General features: G+C 46.7%; 1 protein-coding gene across 7 annotated transcripts in view; it reads left to right on the top strand.

Annotated features, from left to right (window-relative positions):
• Window positions 1-17349, top strand: part of PAQR5 (progestin and adipoQ receptor family member 5) — an 88215-nt gene that overhangs the window by 26442 nt on the left and 44424 nt on the right. For 5 of the 7 annotated variants that reach the window (XM_059912896.1, XM_059912888.1, XM_059912889.1 and 2 more), the window contains one exon: window positions 15196-15362. The exons of 1 other annotated variant lie outside the window; for it this stretch is intronic. In XM_059912896.1, the coding sequence (XP_059768879.1) occupies window positions 15312-15362 (51 nt within the window). In that variant the 5' untranslated portion in view covers window positions 15196-15311. Of the gene's footprint in view, window positions 1-11450; window positions 11587-15195; window positions 15363-17349 lie in introns of those variants that run through there. One more of the 7 variants, XM_059912893.1, reaches the window with a different exon arrangement.

Below are 17349 nucleotides of genomic sequence, written 5' to 3'. Positions count from 1 at the left end.
CCCTGGAAGCATCTGGTTCTAACTACAGTTTGACCATCAGATGTACTCTGTGTCAGTTGTCAGTACCGAGCTCCTAAAATGTGAGCTCTTAAGGGGTGGATTCATCATATTCGTTTCTCCATCCCCACATCCTACCGTAGCCTTGGACACAGAGTGGCTGTTCAGTAAATGTATGCTGAGTGAATGAGTAACTAACCAAGCATCTTCCTGTTCACTCTCCATTTCTGCTTCCAGCCCCAGGGACTACTTTAACCCAAGCAGATTGGATGAGCACCCTGCCCACCAGGAGCCGCTCCCCGCTTCCCCGCCTCTCTCCTGGCTGGTTCCCCAATGTTGCCCGACAACAGCTGGCCCCAAGCTCCATCCTCCTTAAGCCCCAGTCACCTCTTTTCCTACCCTTGCCTTGCCAGGGAAACTGAGGTACTGGGCAAATCCTTTATATCACCGCCCCTGCCCCACCTCCCCATCCCAACTTTGTTAGTTTTGCCCCATCAGTCCTAGGAACGCTTTTCTCATTCCTTGGGCTCCTCTGTCTGTGGCTCCTCTCCTTGAGAAACCTCAAGTGCCTTGAAAGTCACCTGTCTCTGCCTCCTAAATTGATATGTAGCCTCGACTTCTCCTCCAAAATGTGGTCACATTTTTAAATTGCAATCTATGCGAATCCAACTTGACTGAAAACTGCCCTGGTCTTCCTCCCTCCCTTCATGGGTGTCACCATTTCCCAGCCCTTGGGACATGACGCTCTGAGACCCCTGTGATCAGAAACCTGACCCTTATCACCAGGTCTCCAAAGGCAGAGCTCCTGGCCAGGCCTGGTTGGCACATGGGGACTACCATGAACTTCAGAGGCTTCCCTCACTTTCCCCACAGGAAAGGACAGCCAGCTGCTGCCATGGGCGAATTTGACCCAGGGCTGTAGATCTTTAGATTTGTCAAGAGAAACTGGAGTCCAGGTTTTTACGTGAGGTCCCTTGATTTTTTAACGTTGGCCTAGGTTGTTTTTTTTTTTCCTTAATAGACTTTTTTTGTAAGTGCCGTTTTAGGTTTTTAGAAAAACTGTGCAGAAAGTAAAGGGTTCCCAGTGCCCCTTCCCTCCCCCCCCAGTTTCTCCTATTATTAATATCTTGCGTTAGTGTGGTACATCTGTTACAAGTGATGAACCATATTGACACATGACTGTTAACTAATGTTAGGGTTCACTCTTTGTGTTGTATATTCTACGGGCCTTCACAAGTGCACACTGTCATGTATCCATCATGGCAGTGTCATGCCATTTAAGTCTGCTTTCCACACTCTCCTCCCACTACGCCCCTCCTTTGCATTGTCTCTACCCCGCCCTGTACGCAGGTCTTCTCACCTCTCTGGACTCCTTGGAGCTCCCTATCCCTGGTCATGGACAGTTTCCTGTCCCTCTCACCTCTCCAACAGACTGTAAGTTCCTTGAGGCCCTCAGAGAAGGCTAAGAAGTCTAGAAGGCTGAGTCTCCCCAGTGCCTGGGGCAGGGGCTTGAATGCTTTGGGGACTCACTATAGCCTGTGTCAATGCTTGCTTATGGGCCGGGTCTGGGGCTTCCAGGGAAAATGCTTTGGGTGCAGTTGACGACAGGGAGAGGGCAGGGGGCAAGCAACAGAGACCCGGGTAAATCTCAAGTTTCAGTGGCTGCACGGAGGGGAGGGAGAAGAGATGTCCCAGTAAGTCCAGTTTTAAAGAGGGGAAAGTTGAGGACAAACACAGCTCTGGGTGGTGGGATGTTTGAATCTTTAGCAGGAGTGAGCGGAGGTCTCCAGGGAACAGGGAAGGAGATGCCCCCAGAGAATGCCCCCCTGCTCCCCCCACCTGTCCCTTCCCCTCCCGCCCAAGCAGCTGCCTCCTGTGGGAAAACGGGTGAGCAAGCAAGTATGGGAAAACAGATCAAAAACACCTCCCTAGTGAAGCTGACCTTCCCCCAACCCCTCGCCCCCAGCCCCCATGTCAACCCTGGGGTCCCTCCTACGGGCACCCGCCCAACTCTGCCCCCAGTTAGGCAGAAGAGGACACACACCTCCCACTCTGCTGACGGAGCCCGAAGCAGTGACTTGCTGTTCCTGTAACATGCCTCTGGGCCTTTGCACGAGCTGTTCCTCCTGCCAGCTGTGCCTTCTCCAAACTGACGGATCCTCTCTGGCCTCTTACGCCCCAAACAAACGTCACCTCCTCTGTAAAGTTGACCCTAACCTTCTCCTCAAGCCTGACAGCACCCCACCCTCCCCCAGATGCTTCCACAGAACTGTTTCCATCATCCACGTAGCATCTAACCCACTGGGTCACTGGTTTGTGCGCCTCCCTTGTTCTGTGTGTGCCTCCCACAAGGCGTAGCTTGTGGTTACACCCTACATCCCAGCTCTCAGTGGAGTGCCGGCACCTAGCAGCCTCATTTCATGGATAAATGGATGGACACATGAATGAATGGACCCCTTCTTTTGGTTTGTTTTTGGGCTGCGCCACGCGGCTTGCAGGATGTTAGTTCCCCGACCAGGGATTGAACCCGGGCACAGTGAAGACGCCAAGTCCTAACCACTAGACCGCCAGGGAATTCCCAATGGACCACCTCAGAGTAGAACAGTCAACATGCTATTATTGGGTCTCTTCTTTTATATAAAAACAGATCCAGGCCCTGTCTTCAAGGAGTCTAAATTGTGGCTGCCTAAACAACCACACCTAAAAGAATCAGAGAACAATATGCAACCGGGCTAGTTATAATAATTGCCAGTTACTGAGGTGTCCGCTGCAGGCCTGGTTCCATGCAAAGAGCCCACGCACGTTGCTTGCTTCACTCCTCCCGCAGCTCACGCGTGAGGGATGGGACCCGCGCTGAGGTTAGGCAACATGCCCCGGGGCACCAGCTAGTGGACAGAGAGGCTGGGACTGGAGCCCAGGTCTGCCTGACCCCAGAGTCTGTGATTGCCACTCCCTCACTTCGTCTAGAGGTGCTCAGGGAAAGGAGCGAGAGGGGGTGCGCGGCGCGGTCTGGGGAAGGCTCCTTGCTGGAGGAGCCCTGCTGTGCGATGCTTGAGGCTCGAGGCTCCGGGACGGGCCTGAAGCCTAGACAGTGTGGAGCGACCCCAGGAGTTTCAGGGCCTGGGGTCGGAGCGGCCCCGCCCCAGCCCGTGCTCACTCTGGGGGGCCCACAGAGGTGGCGGTACTAGCAGTGCCCTGCTGGGTCCCGGTGGCCTTCCCCCGGCCGGGCCCCACGGAGAGCCGGGTCTGCGTGAGCGGCACACTCCCTGCGTCCGCGGGGTGGGGCTGTGTGTGCAGGTGCTCCCACGTGGGAGGCTGCCTGCCCAGCCCACGGGGCCAGCTTCCAGGGTGGGGCAGCTCGGGCAGGAACAGCTTTCTGGAAAGAAGGCGGCCCTCATTCACTGACTGGTAGACACACCCAGAGGGTCCGGCTGTTTCCCACGGCTTGGAGCCACTCCTGGCCTGCGGAGGGAGGGGGCGGATCCTCTGAGGGGCTGGCGCGCCACTTTCCGAGCGTCCATCAAGCTCAGGCCGGCTAGGGGGCTTGTTACAGTATATCAAGGGGGGCGCTTCTGGTCCAGCTATTCTTCTGTCTAGATACCTGGCAGCCTTGGGCCCCCCTAAACTCCATGGACACGTCACTGTGTGTGTGTGTGTGACTCTAGATGAAAAAAAGCCATAGCTCCCCCAAATCAATACAGGTGACCTGTGACATTAGAAACTTTTTAGGAAGAAATACCTTTGGGGCTGGGCGGGGCGGTGGAGAGAAGACATGAGGATATGTTTGTCAAGGGCTACAAATTTTCAGTTACGCAAGATGAATAAATTCTGGATATCTATTGTGCAATACTGAGACTGTAGTTAACAATACAGTATTGTACACTTGAAATTTGCTAAGAGGGGAGATCTCTTAAGTGTTCACATGGTGAAAAAATATATGGTAACTGTGAGGAGATGTATATGTTAATTAGCTTTATTGTGGTGATTATTTCATGATGAATATGTAGAGCGAATCAAGTTCTATACCTTAAATATATATAATTTTTAATTATACCTCAATAAAGCTGGAAAAAATAATTAAAAAAAAAAGAAATACTTTTTATGTTACAACCCAGTACACACATATGGTCATATGTAATACCACAAATATACATAACATACCTAACAGAAATATCACAAAATGATACTTATCTGTACCCTATGCAATACACTGATATTTTCTGTTCTTTTATTTTGCAAACTATTCTATTTTTAAATGCTAGCCATGATCCACAAAATTGATTTTGTGATCTACTGACAGGTTGTGACCTTCAGTTTGGAAAACACTGCATTAACAGACTCGGTAATCGTGGTTTTAATTACTAGAGTGCTATCTGGAAGTTGTGTGTATTTTGCCGAGGTGGGCATGTGACCCTGGCCGTGGGCAGGCTGGAGTTCAGGTACAAGTCATCCAGCTAAGGAGAGACCCGCTCACTCTCCTGGGATTTGGTTCTTCTCTCCCTGTGGTGGGTTTCGGAACTGGCATTGGGACTGCTGGTCTTTCAAATCCTGTTGTCCATCTATGTATATGTTCCCACTGTTCATTACAGACCTCGTTTCATCCTGACCTTGCCAAGCCTACGCTGAGTGACCTCAGACAAGTCATTTCCTATCTGGGGGTCTTTATCATGAGAATAGGATTAAGGGTGGTTGTACTAGTCTGTGCTTCTCAAAGAAGGAGGGATTTTGCAGCAGTAAGTTGTATATAATTTCTCTGTATGTATATGTGTGTGTATGCATGCTATGGTCTGAATATTTACATCCCCCCAGAATTCATATGTTGGAATCCTAACGCTAGTGTGTTGGTATTAGGAGGTGGGGCATTTGGGAGGTAATTAGGCAGCACCTTCATGAATGGGTTTAGTGCCCTTATAAAAGAGGCCCAGGAGAGCCCCCTTGCCCCTTCTGCCGTGTGAGGACACAGCACGAAGTTGGCAGTCTGCAACCTGGAAGAGGGCCTTCACCAGAGTCCAGCCATGCTGGTACCCTGGTCTTGAACTTCCAGCCTCTAGAACTGTGAGGAATAAATATTTGTTGTTTATAAGCTACCCGGGTAATGGTATTTTGTTATAGTAACCTGTAGGGACTAAGACAATATGTATATTTGTGATTTATACTTTTTCTGGAAGATTTGGAGAAAATAAAATTTTATATTAATACAAACATAGCTAGGTTATGGCGCAGACTATAAAACTCACAATGCTTTTTTTTTTTTTTTTACTACTTTTTATTGCAGTAAAATATACACAAGATAAACTTTAACATTTTAACTATTTTTAAGTGTACAATTCAGTGACACAAAGTACATTCACAGTGTTGTGCAACCATCACCACTATCCATTTCCAGAACTTTTTCATCATCCCAAACAGAAACTCTTGTACCCATTAAACAATTACTCCCCATTCCTTCCTCCCTCTAGCCTCTGGCAACCACCATTCTACTTTCTCTCTCTATGGATTTGACTTTGTACCGGATATAAGTGAAATCATACAATATTTGTCCTTTGGTGTCTGGCTTATTTTACTTAGCATGGTTTCAGGGTTCATCCACGTTGTAGCATGTGTCAGAATTTCACTCCATTCTGAGGCTGAATAATATTCCACTGTATGTATATACCACGTCTTGCTTATCCATTCATCTGTTGATGGACACTTACATCGTCTCTACCTTTTGACTATTGTAACTAATGCTGCTACGAGCATGGGTGTACAAACATCTGTTTGGTCCCTGCTTTCAATTCTTTTGCATATATACTGAGGAGTGGAATTGCTGGATTATATGGTAATTCTATGTTTAACCAGTTGAAGAACTACCCTACTGTTTTCCACAGCAGTTACACCGTTTGATAATGCCATCAGCGATGCACTATGGTTCCAATTTCTCCATATCCTCATCCACACTTGTTAGCCAACCTAATGGGTGTGAAGTGGTATCTCATTGTGGTTTTGATTTGCATTTTCCTAATGACTAGTGGTGCTGAGCATCTTTTTGTGTGCTTATTGGCCATTTGTATATTTTCTTTGGAGAAAGGTCTATTCAAGTCCTTTTGAACGGGGTTGTTTGATTTTTTTGTTGTTGAGTTGTAGGAGCTCTTTATATATTCTGGATATTAGTCTCTTATCAGATATGTGGTTTGCAAATATTTTCTCCCATTCTGTGGGCTGTCTTATTACTTTCTTTTTTTAAATCTGTCAATATAATATATTTTTTCTTTTTTTTTATTAGTTATCCATTTTGCACATATTGGTGTATACATGTCAATCCCAGTCTCCCAATTCATCCCACCACCACCACCCCAACCCCGCTTTCCCCCCTTGGTGTCCATACGTTTGTTCTCTACATCTGTGTCTCTATTTCTGCCTTGCAAACCGGTTCATCTGTACCATTTTTCTAGATTCCACATATATGTGTTAATATATGATATTTGTTTTTCTCTCTCTTTTTTCTTTAATAGATGTTTATTGGAGTATAATTGCTTCACAATACTGTGTTAGTTTCTGTTGCACAACAAAGGGAATCAGCCATATGCATACACATGTCCCCATATCCCCTCCCTCTTGCATCTCCCTCCCATCCTCCCTATCCCACCCCTCTAGGTCATCGCAAAGCACCAAGCTGGTCTCCCTATGCTATGTGGCTGCTTCCCACCAGCCAACTATTTTACATTCGGTAGTGTATATATGTCGATACTACTCTCACTTCGCCCCAGCTTCGCCCTCCCACCCCGTGTCCTCAAGTCCATTCTCTGTGTCTACATCTTTATTCCTGCCCTGCAACTAGGTTCATGGGTACCATTTTTTTTTTAGATTTCATATATATGTGTTAGCATACGGTATTTGTTTTTCTCTTTCTGTTCTACTTCACTCTGTATGAGAGTCTCTAGGTCCAACCACATCTCTACAAATGACCCACTTTCGTTCCTTTTCATGGCTGAGCAATATTCCATTGCGTTTATGTACCACATCTTCTTTATCCATTCGTCTGTCGATGGGCTCTTACTGGTTTCTTGATAGTGTCCTTTGATACTCAAAAGATTTTAATTTTCACGTCTGAAGGTGGCGTGGGGGCCACTTCTAGGCTCTGCCTCCCACCCTCTTCCCCAAGGGCACATTAGTCCTCTGTGGTACTGAGGACCTTTGGTGGTCCTCTGGTACAGTGATGGGATGGAAATTCTGCCCGGTCACCTCCTGGGCTCAGGGCTGTTTTCTGTTTACCGTGAAGGACATCTCGACAGGCCTGGAGGAGGCAGAGGGTCTGAAGTGTGACTCAGACCCCGAGCCTCACCAGCAGCTGCCCCTTAGCCAACAGCCTCCTGCCACATCCAGGAAGCTGGGGCCTTATCAGGACCAGTCAGCGTTCAGACAGCTCTGGGGCCCACCCAGCCTAGGACGGGCCGATGAGTAGGGGCAAAAGGTGACTCTGGTCCTCTCTCCACTTACTCCCCACTGGCTTCTCACGGAACCGGAACTCCTGCTGGTAACCTCACTTCTTTGGGTCAAATGTATGACCTCTTGTCTGAAATGCCCTCCGTGACATCCATGCATCCGCTGGTAATTTGGACTAGATGACCTCTCAGGAGCTTCCTGATCTCATGCTTGTAGTTTTCTAAAAGCAAGCAATGGAGAGATTCCCTACCAGACAGCATTCTTTGCCTTTGCTATGTATGCCCAGCAAGGAATTTTATGTTTTCCAACATAATATTTTTCAGAAAAGAGGGAGCTGGGTCCATCCAGAGTTCTTCCCATTTAGGGTCACTCTGTTCCTGTGTTTTGAACAATGGGCTGTATGGGCTGCTTGAAGGAAGTCACAGTCACCTGAAACTCTCGCCATCAATGCTTGTTTGGGATCCTTTCAGAAGACACCTGACATACACAATCAATTTAAAAAGAGAGAAGGACAAAAAATGTAATACAGATTGAGATTTATTCCCAGGAATCTGGTCTTCCATTTGCAAGTACTGGTTTTGTTGTAAAGGAGCTTTTAATGATCCCTGTAAAAAGCAGAGTGGTGGGTCTGGAGAGAGTAGCTATGCAGACTGACCCAAGCCAATCACTCGTTTACCCTCACTGTATTTCATCAATTACTATGTGCACTTTTTTTTTTTTAAACATTAAAACAGCTCTGAAATCAGGATTCATTTCCAGTCAGTGCTGTCTCATGATTATAATTGGCGACAATTTTTTTTCGGTCTTGGTGGTACACAAAGCGGTGGTGTGACTTCCAGCCGATCACATGTGAAGTTCCTGGAAATACAGTCTCAGGCACTATCCGTACTTCGAGGTCCATGAGGGCTAGAGGACCTGCAACCTGACCGGCAGGTGGCGCAGCACAGTGGGAGTCTCAGGCTGAGTCCCACCCCCCCCCCGTCCCCTCCCCCTATACAAATATTTTCCGGCAAGCGGGCACAAAAACATTAAGATGACCTGTTTTGTTGGCAGAAGTCCCAGCAACCTACCCTCTTAGGGGCTCTTAAGCACCTTTCTTGAAAGTTCGTGTGAGCTGACGTGACAGCTGTCTGGTGGCACGCGTCAGCTGAACTTCTTGTGGGTTCAAGCCCAGAATCCTCCTTATAGGGCTCATCTGGGCTCATTCAGAGGGGAAGCCACTTTGGGGCACCCTCTGCTCATGCAGGAGGGAGGGTTCCCGGGCAACACTTCTCATCAGTGTACATATCTCTAATTCCACTCATTTCTCCAATGAGACAGCATCCATCTGGCTAATTAGTAAACCCTCTGGTGTTGATCAAAAATAACCCCAACTGAACCAAAGTTGTGGCCTCTGGAACGTGAGCTTAAGGTTTGCCTTTCAAATGCTAATGAACCACCACCCCAGGGGTATGGGTTAAAACTAACATTTTCACATCACACTGTCTTTGTGAAGTGTTTGAATGCAAATTGCCTACAGTGTCATAACAGCAAACACAGCTTCAAAAAGTGTAGCTTTCAAATAACTTAGCTGGAAATGAGAATATTTTGCTTAAACTGTGTTAGGTGACTCCAAAAAGTGGCTGTGTTATGAAGTACTGTTGTCAAAGATGCATGCAAAGATTGTGAACACACATTTCTATGAACTAGGAGTGGAAAAACAATATTTTTAAATTAATACTGGGACTTCCCTGGTGGTGCAGTGGTTAAGAATCTGCCTGCCAATGCAGGGGACACGGGGTTCAAGCCCTGCTCCGGGAGGATCCCACATGCCACAGAGCAACTAAGCCCACGTGCCACAACTACTAAGCCTGTGCTCTAGAGCCCACGAGCCACAACTAGTGAGCCCACAAGCCACGACTACTGAACCTGCAAGCCACAACTACTGAAGCCCGTGCGCCTAGAGCCCGAGCTCCGCAACAAGAGAAGCCACTGCAATGAGAAGCCCTCATACCACAATGAAGAGTAACCCCCACTCACCGCAACTAGAAAAAGCCCGCGCACAGCAACGAAGACCCAACGCAGCCAAAATAAATAAATAAATAAATAAATATATTAAAATAAATAAATAAAATTAAATTAATACTATGTTGGATATAGTAAGGGATTCTAAATAGGTACGTCTAACTAAATTAATAAATTAATGTGATAAAGAGAGTGTGTACAATTTGCATCCCTAGAAGTTGTATATTTTTTTGGACCCTCTCATTGGGGAAACAGCCCATCAGTTTATATTCAGCCACCTAATATGTAAACATATTCATTCAGGAGGTGATAAGTTTTGCTGGCCATGTCCTTTAAGGCCTGGGATACACAGTGTGTAGGCTAAAGTTTACTGGGGGAGGGTCCAGGAATATGGATGGAGCACTAGCCTCAAACAGATAAGAAGTCAGGTGCAAATTTCACCTCTTGTTAATTTCCCTTGGTTAAATCTGCCAGGACTAGCCTGAAACCTCCTGGTGCTGGTTTTGTTGTTGTGATTTGTCTTTTTTTTTTTTTAGGGCTAAATCAGGAGAACTTGGCAGATCCCTGAAAGTGTGTAACAGCCCATTTTCCTTTTTTTTTTTAAAAAGCTGCTTTAAAACATATTTTAAAGCTGTGGATCGTCTTTTAAATGAAATCCTATATGGAACACCAATATACTGTTGAAATATCAGCAAAGCTTCACGTTGTGGGTTTTAACAAATATTTATTTATGCATCTGGCTGTGTTGGGTCTTAGTTGCGGCATGTGGGACCTAGTTCCCTGACCAGGGATTGAACCCAGGCCCCCTGCATTGGGAGCACGGAGTCTTAGCCACTGAACCACCAGGGAAGTCCCTCACATTGTGTTTTGATTTCAGAATTCTCTGAAGCCTTTTGTTTTATTCAGTCTTATTTCTAGACCTCTGTGAAAAGAGACAACAAACCAAGCTGCAGTTTGAAATACTGGAAATTACACTCTGGTTTTTACAATGTTGGTGAAATTAAGAGCTTTAGCTTGTGATGGCTAAAAAGACCAGTGAGTTCATTTTATGTGCAGTTAATCTGAAATGATTAACAATAGGCACAACATACAAATCATCAGCTATGCTTTAATCACCGCCCATGATCATCCATGGATGTTTCACAGTATTGACAAACATAAAGGTTTACATTTTACATGCAAAATAACAATGTATCAATGGGAGAGTCCTTATTTCTTTGAATGGTGGGAAAACACCACACAAGAAATCTCCAACTGTTGAAACAGCAAGGTCAAGTTTGCTCTTACCTGTGAGTTTGTCTCAACCTGATTAATTGGCAAAGAGGGTCATTGTTAGCATCTAGGTTATAAACATCATTGTGAACACTGTATTTTTCATCTTTTCTCAGTAGCAAAGAAAAATTAAGTCCTAGTGCTTTGTGCTAGGACTTAATTCCCCTTAAAGTTACTTCTCTTCTTAAAAGGAAGCTTATGCCTCTTATATTTTCTTTCTCAAAGAGAGGACTTGTGTTATTATATTTTTACTATAATTCAGAAAAATTTCAACCAAGACATCTTCTGGTTGAAATAGGGGTAGAAGTAACCTTTCTGTTTCTCCTAGTTACTGGTACAACGTCCACCCCCAAAAAAGTGGTCCCTGGAATGTAACTTAGGGTCCCACAGAATGCAGTTTCGAAGTCTCCAATCTCTCTACGTAGCCTGTAGTCCTCAGATCAAATAACACAACTCCAGAAGCATCCCCATCCCCACCCCAACCTCCCTCCACAGACATCACACAAACCGGAAATCAAATGATAGCATCTTTGGCAAGCCCCCTAACTTTTCAACGCCTCGGTTTTCCTGCCTGCAAAATATAAAATCAGTTTTGTATCTGAAAATGAATAACAATAGCAAATGTTTGTTGGATCTTTACTTTATGGCAGGCCCTTTACATAGGCTCTCTCTTTTAATCATAACCACCACCCTATGAAGAAAGTAACTGCTGTTATTTCCATTTCACAGATGGGGAAACTAAGGCACAAGGAGTTAAGTTCCTTGCCTGGAATTGCACAGGAAATGGCAAACCAGTCTTTAAACCCATGTGGCTTGAATCCAGCCCCGAGGCCCTTAACTGCTCTGCCTTAATTCCTGAGACGGAGTGGTGAAGGTGAAGGAGACCAGGTGGGCAGGCAAGGTGACCAGCACAGGCTTGGCACAGAGTGTGTGAGGGTTCCCCTCCTTCGAGGGTGACTGGTCCTGGTTAGTTGGGTGCATATCTGTCTCTTTTTTTCCTTTATACATTTCTTGGGGACAAGGACTGTCTTTTCATCTTTTTTTTTTTTTTCCTGTGCAACATAGGAATACAATGGTATGGAGGACACCTATTTTCCTCCATTCTGTGTGTCACAAACCTATGCAATTTTTATTTCAGTTAAATTCTCCTTTTCCCTCCAGCTGCTGCAGCTCACAGGGTGTAATCAGCTCTACACTGAGCCCGTAACCTTATTCGTCACATGATAAAAATGCCGGACACACTGGTTGAATGAAGTGTGTGAATCGTATGCTACTAAGTATTACTCTCCTTTTGTATGTTTCGTCGGGTCATCCTTCCTGGATGGTGTGTGCTATGAGAGTAGGGACCATTTCTTTCCTTTTTCTTGCCGATGACATTGAAATCCAGGGAGAACCAGGGGACCAAGGTGGGCAAGTCCGTGGAAACCCAACCTTGGTCCCATTATTGCTAGAGGTTTTTCTGATGTGCCTGAGTCTCCCCTGGTACCAGACCGTTGCCTCTCATCCTGCCACCAGGTGAATTAGTGGTACATCTGGGAGTGAAAGTGTCTTGGTGATTTAGATCGGAAAACCAGGAAAACCAAGGCGTGCCAGGCCCACTTACATCAGTGTTGTTCATTTGTTTGCGAAGTATCAACTTTTATTTTTTAACCTGGGTAAAATGTACATGTGTTTAAAAAATTATTTTCTATATTATTTTGTCATTCAGAAATATTTTTTAACTTTTTTTATTGTGGTAAAATGTACACAACATAAAATTTACCATTTTTTAAAAATAAATTTATTTATTTATTTATTTATTTTTGGCTGTGTTGGGTCTTCGTTTCTGTGCGAGGGCTCTCTCTAGTTGTGGCAAGCGGGGGCCACTCTTCATCGCGGTGCGCGGGCCTCTCACTGTCGCGGCCTCTCTTGTTGAGGAGCACAGGCTCCGGACGCGCAGGCTCAGTAGTTGTGGCTCACGGGCCCAGTTGCTCCGCGGCATGTGGGATCTTCCCAGACCAGGGCTCGAACCCGTGTCCCCTGCATTAGCAGGCAGATTCTCAACCACTGCACCACCAGGAAAGCCCAAAATTTATCATTTTTAAGTGCATTTTATCTTTACAGTAGTGAGCAACCATCACCACTACCCATTTCCAGAACTTTTTATCCTCCCAAACAGAAACTCTGTACCCCTTAAACAACAACCCCCGTTCCTCCCTCCCCCCCAGCCTCTATTCTGTCTCTGTGAACTTGCCTATTCCAGGTCCCTCATATAACTGGAATCATACAACATTTGGCCTTTTGTGCCTGGCTTATTTCACCTGGCATAATGTTTTCAAGTTTTCATCCATGTTGTAGCGTGCATCAGAACTTCATTCCTTTTGAAGACTGAGTAATATTCCATTGTATGTGTAGACTGCATTTTGCTTATTTGCTAGTTTCTCTGTTCACCTGCTGGTGGACACTTGGGTTGTTTCTGAAGCACTCCTTCTTGGATGGTACTCTAACCCAGCCACACCTCGGATTGGGACTTGAACCCACGAGCTCTGACTCAGGAGGGGTCTCGAACCCACTATCTTTTCATTGAAATGGCTCACCTGGTGTCAGGACTTACTGAAGCTCAGGTTCTTTTGTCTCATTGCACAAAGAATTCAGCGTGAGGCAAAGCAATAGGCAAAGGGTGAGTTTATTAGCGTAGGATGCTTGTGAGAGATAGAGCGGGCAGGCAAGGGAGCACAGCCCCGAGAACAAAGAGGGATACATTTTTATAATCAAAGCAAAAGTGGGGAGGGGAGAAGACCACCTTCTTCCTCACTCTTGGGCAGACATCAAGGCTTACATCATTAGTTCCTCCATTGACCCTACATGGTTTAACCGGGACTGTCATGGCACTATTTAAATCATATGTATATTAGCAAAAGAGGGGTAACATATACTAAAATATGGTAATTCATCTCAGGTTTTAGTATCATGTCCCCTTTCACCTAGTTTCTTTCCCCTTTCACCTATATTCCTGTCTTGGTTACATGCAGAGATGCTACTCTTTAAGGACCATTAACTCCCTGACTTCATGTAACAAGATTCAGACCCCATATCTATTGTCTTGTGTTTTAACTATCAGGGTTTGTGGCTTGAGTGTGTCTGGCGCTGGGATGCACCTGGTCTTCCTTCAAGGTAGTGCTGATTGTTGCTAGGTTACTGGATTCTTTTCTTGAGTGGTCATTAGTTTACAACAGTCTCCCAAACTCCCTTCCTCCCTGTCTTTAATCCCCAGTGGGATTTCTAAACTAACTATTTAATTATCCTTCTCTATCCCTATCATTTCCACCTTTTGACTATTATGAATAATTGCTTACACCAGCAGTTATTATGCTTATAATTGCTGCTTACACCAGCAATTATTATGAATGATTGCTTACACCATAAAGATGCATATTTATGATGAAACATAAATATATTATATTTTGCTACATAGTTCCAGATAATAACGCATAGGACCTAAAGAACTATAATAAAAAACAAAAGTATAAACAAACCACAAAAACAAAAAATCACTTTAAGTTCAAAGGATGAACACCATTGCATCATTAAATAAGCATTTGCTGAAGGCCTGGGATGAGCCAGGCACACACCCTGCATTTCCAACCATCTCAGGAGGGTCCTCCCCAGTTGGGGCGGATGGGGGTGCAGGGGAGACAAGGCCTAGGCAGGTAGCTTTGCCTGCAGGCAGATGTGGATGGTGCTGCAGGAGAGGTACAGGCAAGGTCTTGGGGCCTTCGGAGGCAGGGACAGAACCTGTTTGTGGGGCTCTGAGGAGGTGGCAGATTTGGGGAGTAGGTGAGGCACGGACTATAGTAAACTCCTAGCTCTGCTCTTTCTTTGCGGAACCCAGCTGGTATTTTTCAGTTTCTTGGGCCTGCCCTGAGGGCTTTGGGTTCCTCTAGTTTACATTACTCACAGCTTATTAAACAGTCTGAATCCTGCATTTAAGCAGCCCTGTTGCTCTGCTTCAAAGTGCCTCGGATTTACCTGGTCTGGTCCTTTGGTGTGTCTTAGGGCAACCACGCTCCAGTCTGCCTTCTGGAAGTGCTGCATCTCTTTGGGTGATCTGGAGCACAGCGCTTGATGGACTCGGACCCGGGATCCCACTGTCTGTCCAGGTGTAGCACCTGATGCAGGGAGAGTGAGCAGCCCCAGCTCTCCCGGAGCTGTGTGACCTTGGGGAGATTACTCCACCCCTCTGACCCTCTTGGGCAACATGAGGGCATTGGGTGACCTCTGTGGCCCTTTCCAGCGCTGTAATTTTATGATTGCCCTATTATGATTTAAGTACCTCCCTCTGTCACTCTCGGAGTGAATGACTCAGCAGTCTGAGAGTTTCACTATTGTTTTGAAGGAAGCCTGGTTATTTTGCCATCACAAGCAAGGGTATGTTCCTTAGGTAAACAATCTGACAGTCTTGATCCAGCTGGAGTTAGGCTGACACTCACTGGAGTTCTTCACGCTGTATTCTTTCAGTGAAGCGGCTCGGACACCGGCTGGCCAGAGGCATCCGGAGCCATGTCAGAACTTTGAGCGAGGCCTGGTGACAGGGACCGGCTGTCACCCACCAGTCTTCCCAGCTCCGCTTCAGGATGCTGAGCCTGAAGCTCCCCAGGCTGTTCAGCATAGAACAGGTGCCCCAGGTACGTGCTGTTGTTCCGGTGTTTGAGCTCCAGGCTGGGACTAGGGCTTGGCCTCTGCAACATGGCGACTGCTATGTCTTCAACCGGTCTGCTCTGTGTACACCCACTCTCTTCAAGGAGCCCCTCCCAGACTCCCTTGGGGAATTCGAGCCTCCTGTTTCCCTCACCTACACCAAACCTGGAAACGGAAGTGATCCTAAAACCGTTTAAGTTGTAGCCCTTCCCTGTGACATCTGTATTTTTTCCCGAAGCAGAGTCATTATTGAGACTACGGATTCAAGCTACAGAGGTGAAGCTAGCAGCACTTGTCTGAGTGGCAGTTTTTTAAGGACCCTCCCATGGGTGCCTGAAAGCAGGCCAGGGGCAGAGTCACCTCAGAGTGTGGCTTTGCTGTTGTCCTCATCCCTTGCAGGAGGCCCAGGCCAGGTGTGTGTTGAGGCGATGAAGAGAGTTATTGATCCGCCTGTTCCTGGGTGCTCAAGGGCAGCTACCCCGAAACAACTGGGATGCATTGATAATCTGCGTTTTTAATAAGCCTTAGGCGAGGTCATGCTGCTTTTGAGCTGTGCCAGCGGTGCACCTCCTCCTTCCCTTGCAAAGTAAACGTCATCTCATTACACCCTTGTTTCGGTGTTATGTTTCCTTCCTCTTTGACTGAACAAGAATGACTGTTGTTTCATGGATGTTTCATCTGGAGGATGTCACGGAGGGAGGGGAGATCTCCCTTCCACCCAGCCGACCGCCAAGCCCTTACGACTTTCCCCAGAAAAATAAATCCCAAATGATCTCAGCAGCATGAACGGAAGGTTAAGAGGAGACAAACCACCAAAACCTCTTCCTAAAAGCCTGTGCGGCTAGGTGATGCCAGCAAGATGGCATTGGGGGAAAATCAGAAGGATGCGGAGCTGTTGAGGGGCAGAGATGAGGATGCGGCAGGTAACAGACACACTGGAAATGAGACCAGGTTCCCACAATGCTGTTGGGCAGGTGGCCCACCTCTGTTCTCACAAGGCTGTAGACATCTCTTCCTGGTGCCCTGCCCCGGTTGGTCCTACCCACACAGAACTAGTGGCTGTGATTAGTGGAGACACAGTGATCTTTTGATTCATTCACTCGTGACATTTTTATTGACTGCCTGCTATGTTCAAGGTGTTACTCTGTGCAGGGCCCAGAGAAGAATCACATACAAATCCTGCCCTTAAGGGGCTCTGTGTTGGTTGGGAAGATGTAAAATTGTGCAGGAGCACTTCCATTGCAAAGTGGATTAGGGTGTGTGCTCAGAGGGGGGCAGATGGGTTCAGAGAGGGGTTGGTCACTTCCATCATGGGGGAGGAGGGGATCAGGGACGGCTCCACGAAGGGGGCGATCTGTAAGATTGGGTTTGAGGACGGGTAGAATTTGGGAGGCGGGGAGAGCACCCCGAGTGAAGGAATGGCATGAGTAAAGGCCTGGAGCTGGAAACCAGGGGGCAGGTGTGGGGACTCTTGGGGCGGGGATTATGGGTATCTGCTTGGATATCTCCCTGGGAGTTTTGGTCAAGGTTGGGTTCAGAGACTGTGCCCAGGAAAGAAGTGAAGGAGAGAGAATGGTCTCACTGGGGACCTTGGGTAAACTGCTGGGATTCTGAATGTATGGGGGTTCTGGGGGTGAGGACCGGACGGCCCCTGAGGGCTGAAGATTAATGTGTCTTCTCTGTCCAGTTTTTCATAAATGATGGAGATGACAATTTTCTTTTTAGTAAAATGGCACTAGTCAGAGGCAGAGACCCAACATCACACCTCACATCCGTTTACTTCAGAACCTTTCTTGGGCTCCTGCATCCGCTACTGGGTTTCCCAGCATCATGCCTAAGGTTCATGCGGCCACAGAGAAAACACAGTGTCTCTGCCTGCCTGGAGGGTAGTTTTATTTGAGGATTTAGTGGGGGAGGGGGAAAGGCATTTTAAAAATATTCAAACAGATGCAAACATATTAAGGAGAAAATGCA

This window comes from Balaenoptera ricei, chromosome 2, assembly GCF_028023285.1.
Source record: "Balaenoptera ricei isolate mBalRic1 chromosome 2, mBalRic1.hap2, whole genome shotgun sequence".
Lineage (NCBI taxonomy): Eukaryota > Metazoa > Chordata > Mammalia > Artiodactyla > Balaenopteridae > Balaenoptera > Balaenoptera ricei.
This window is presented reverse-complemented; position numbering and strand designations above follow the sequence as displayed.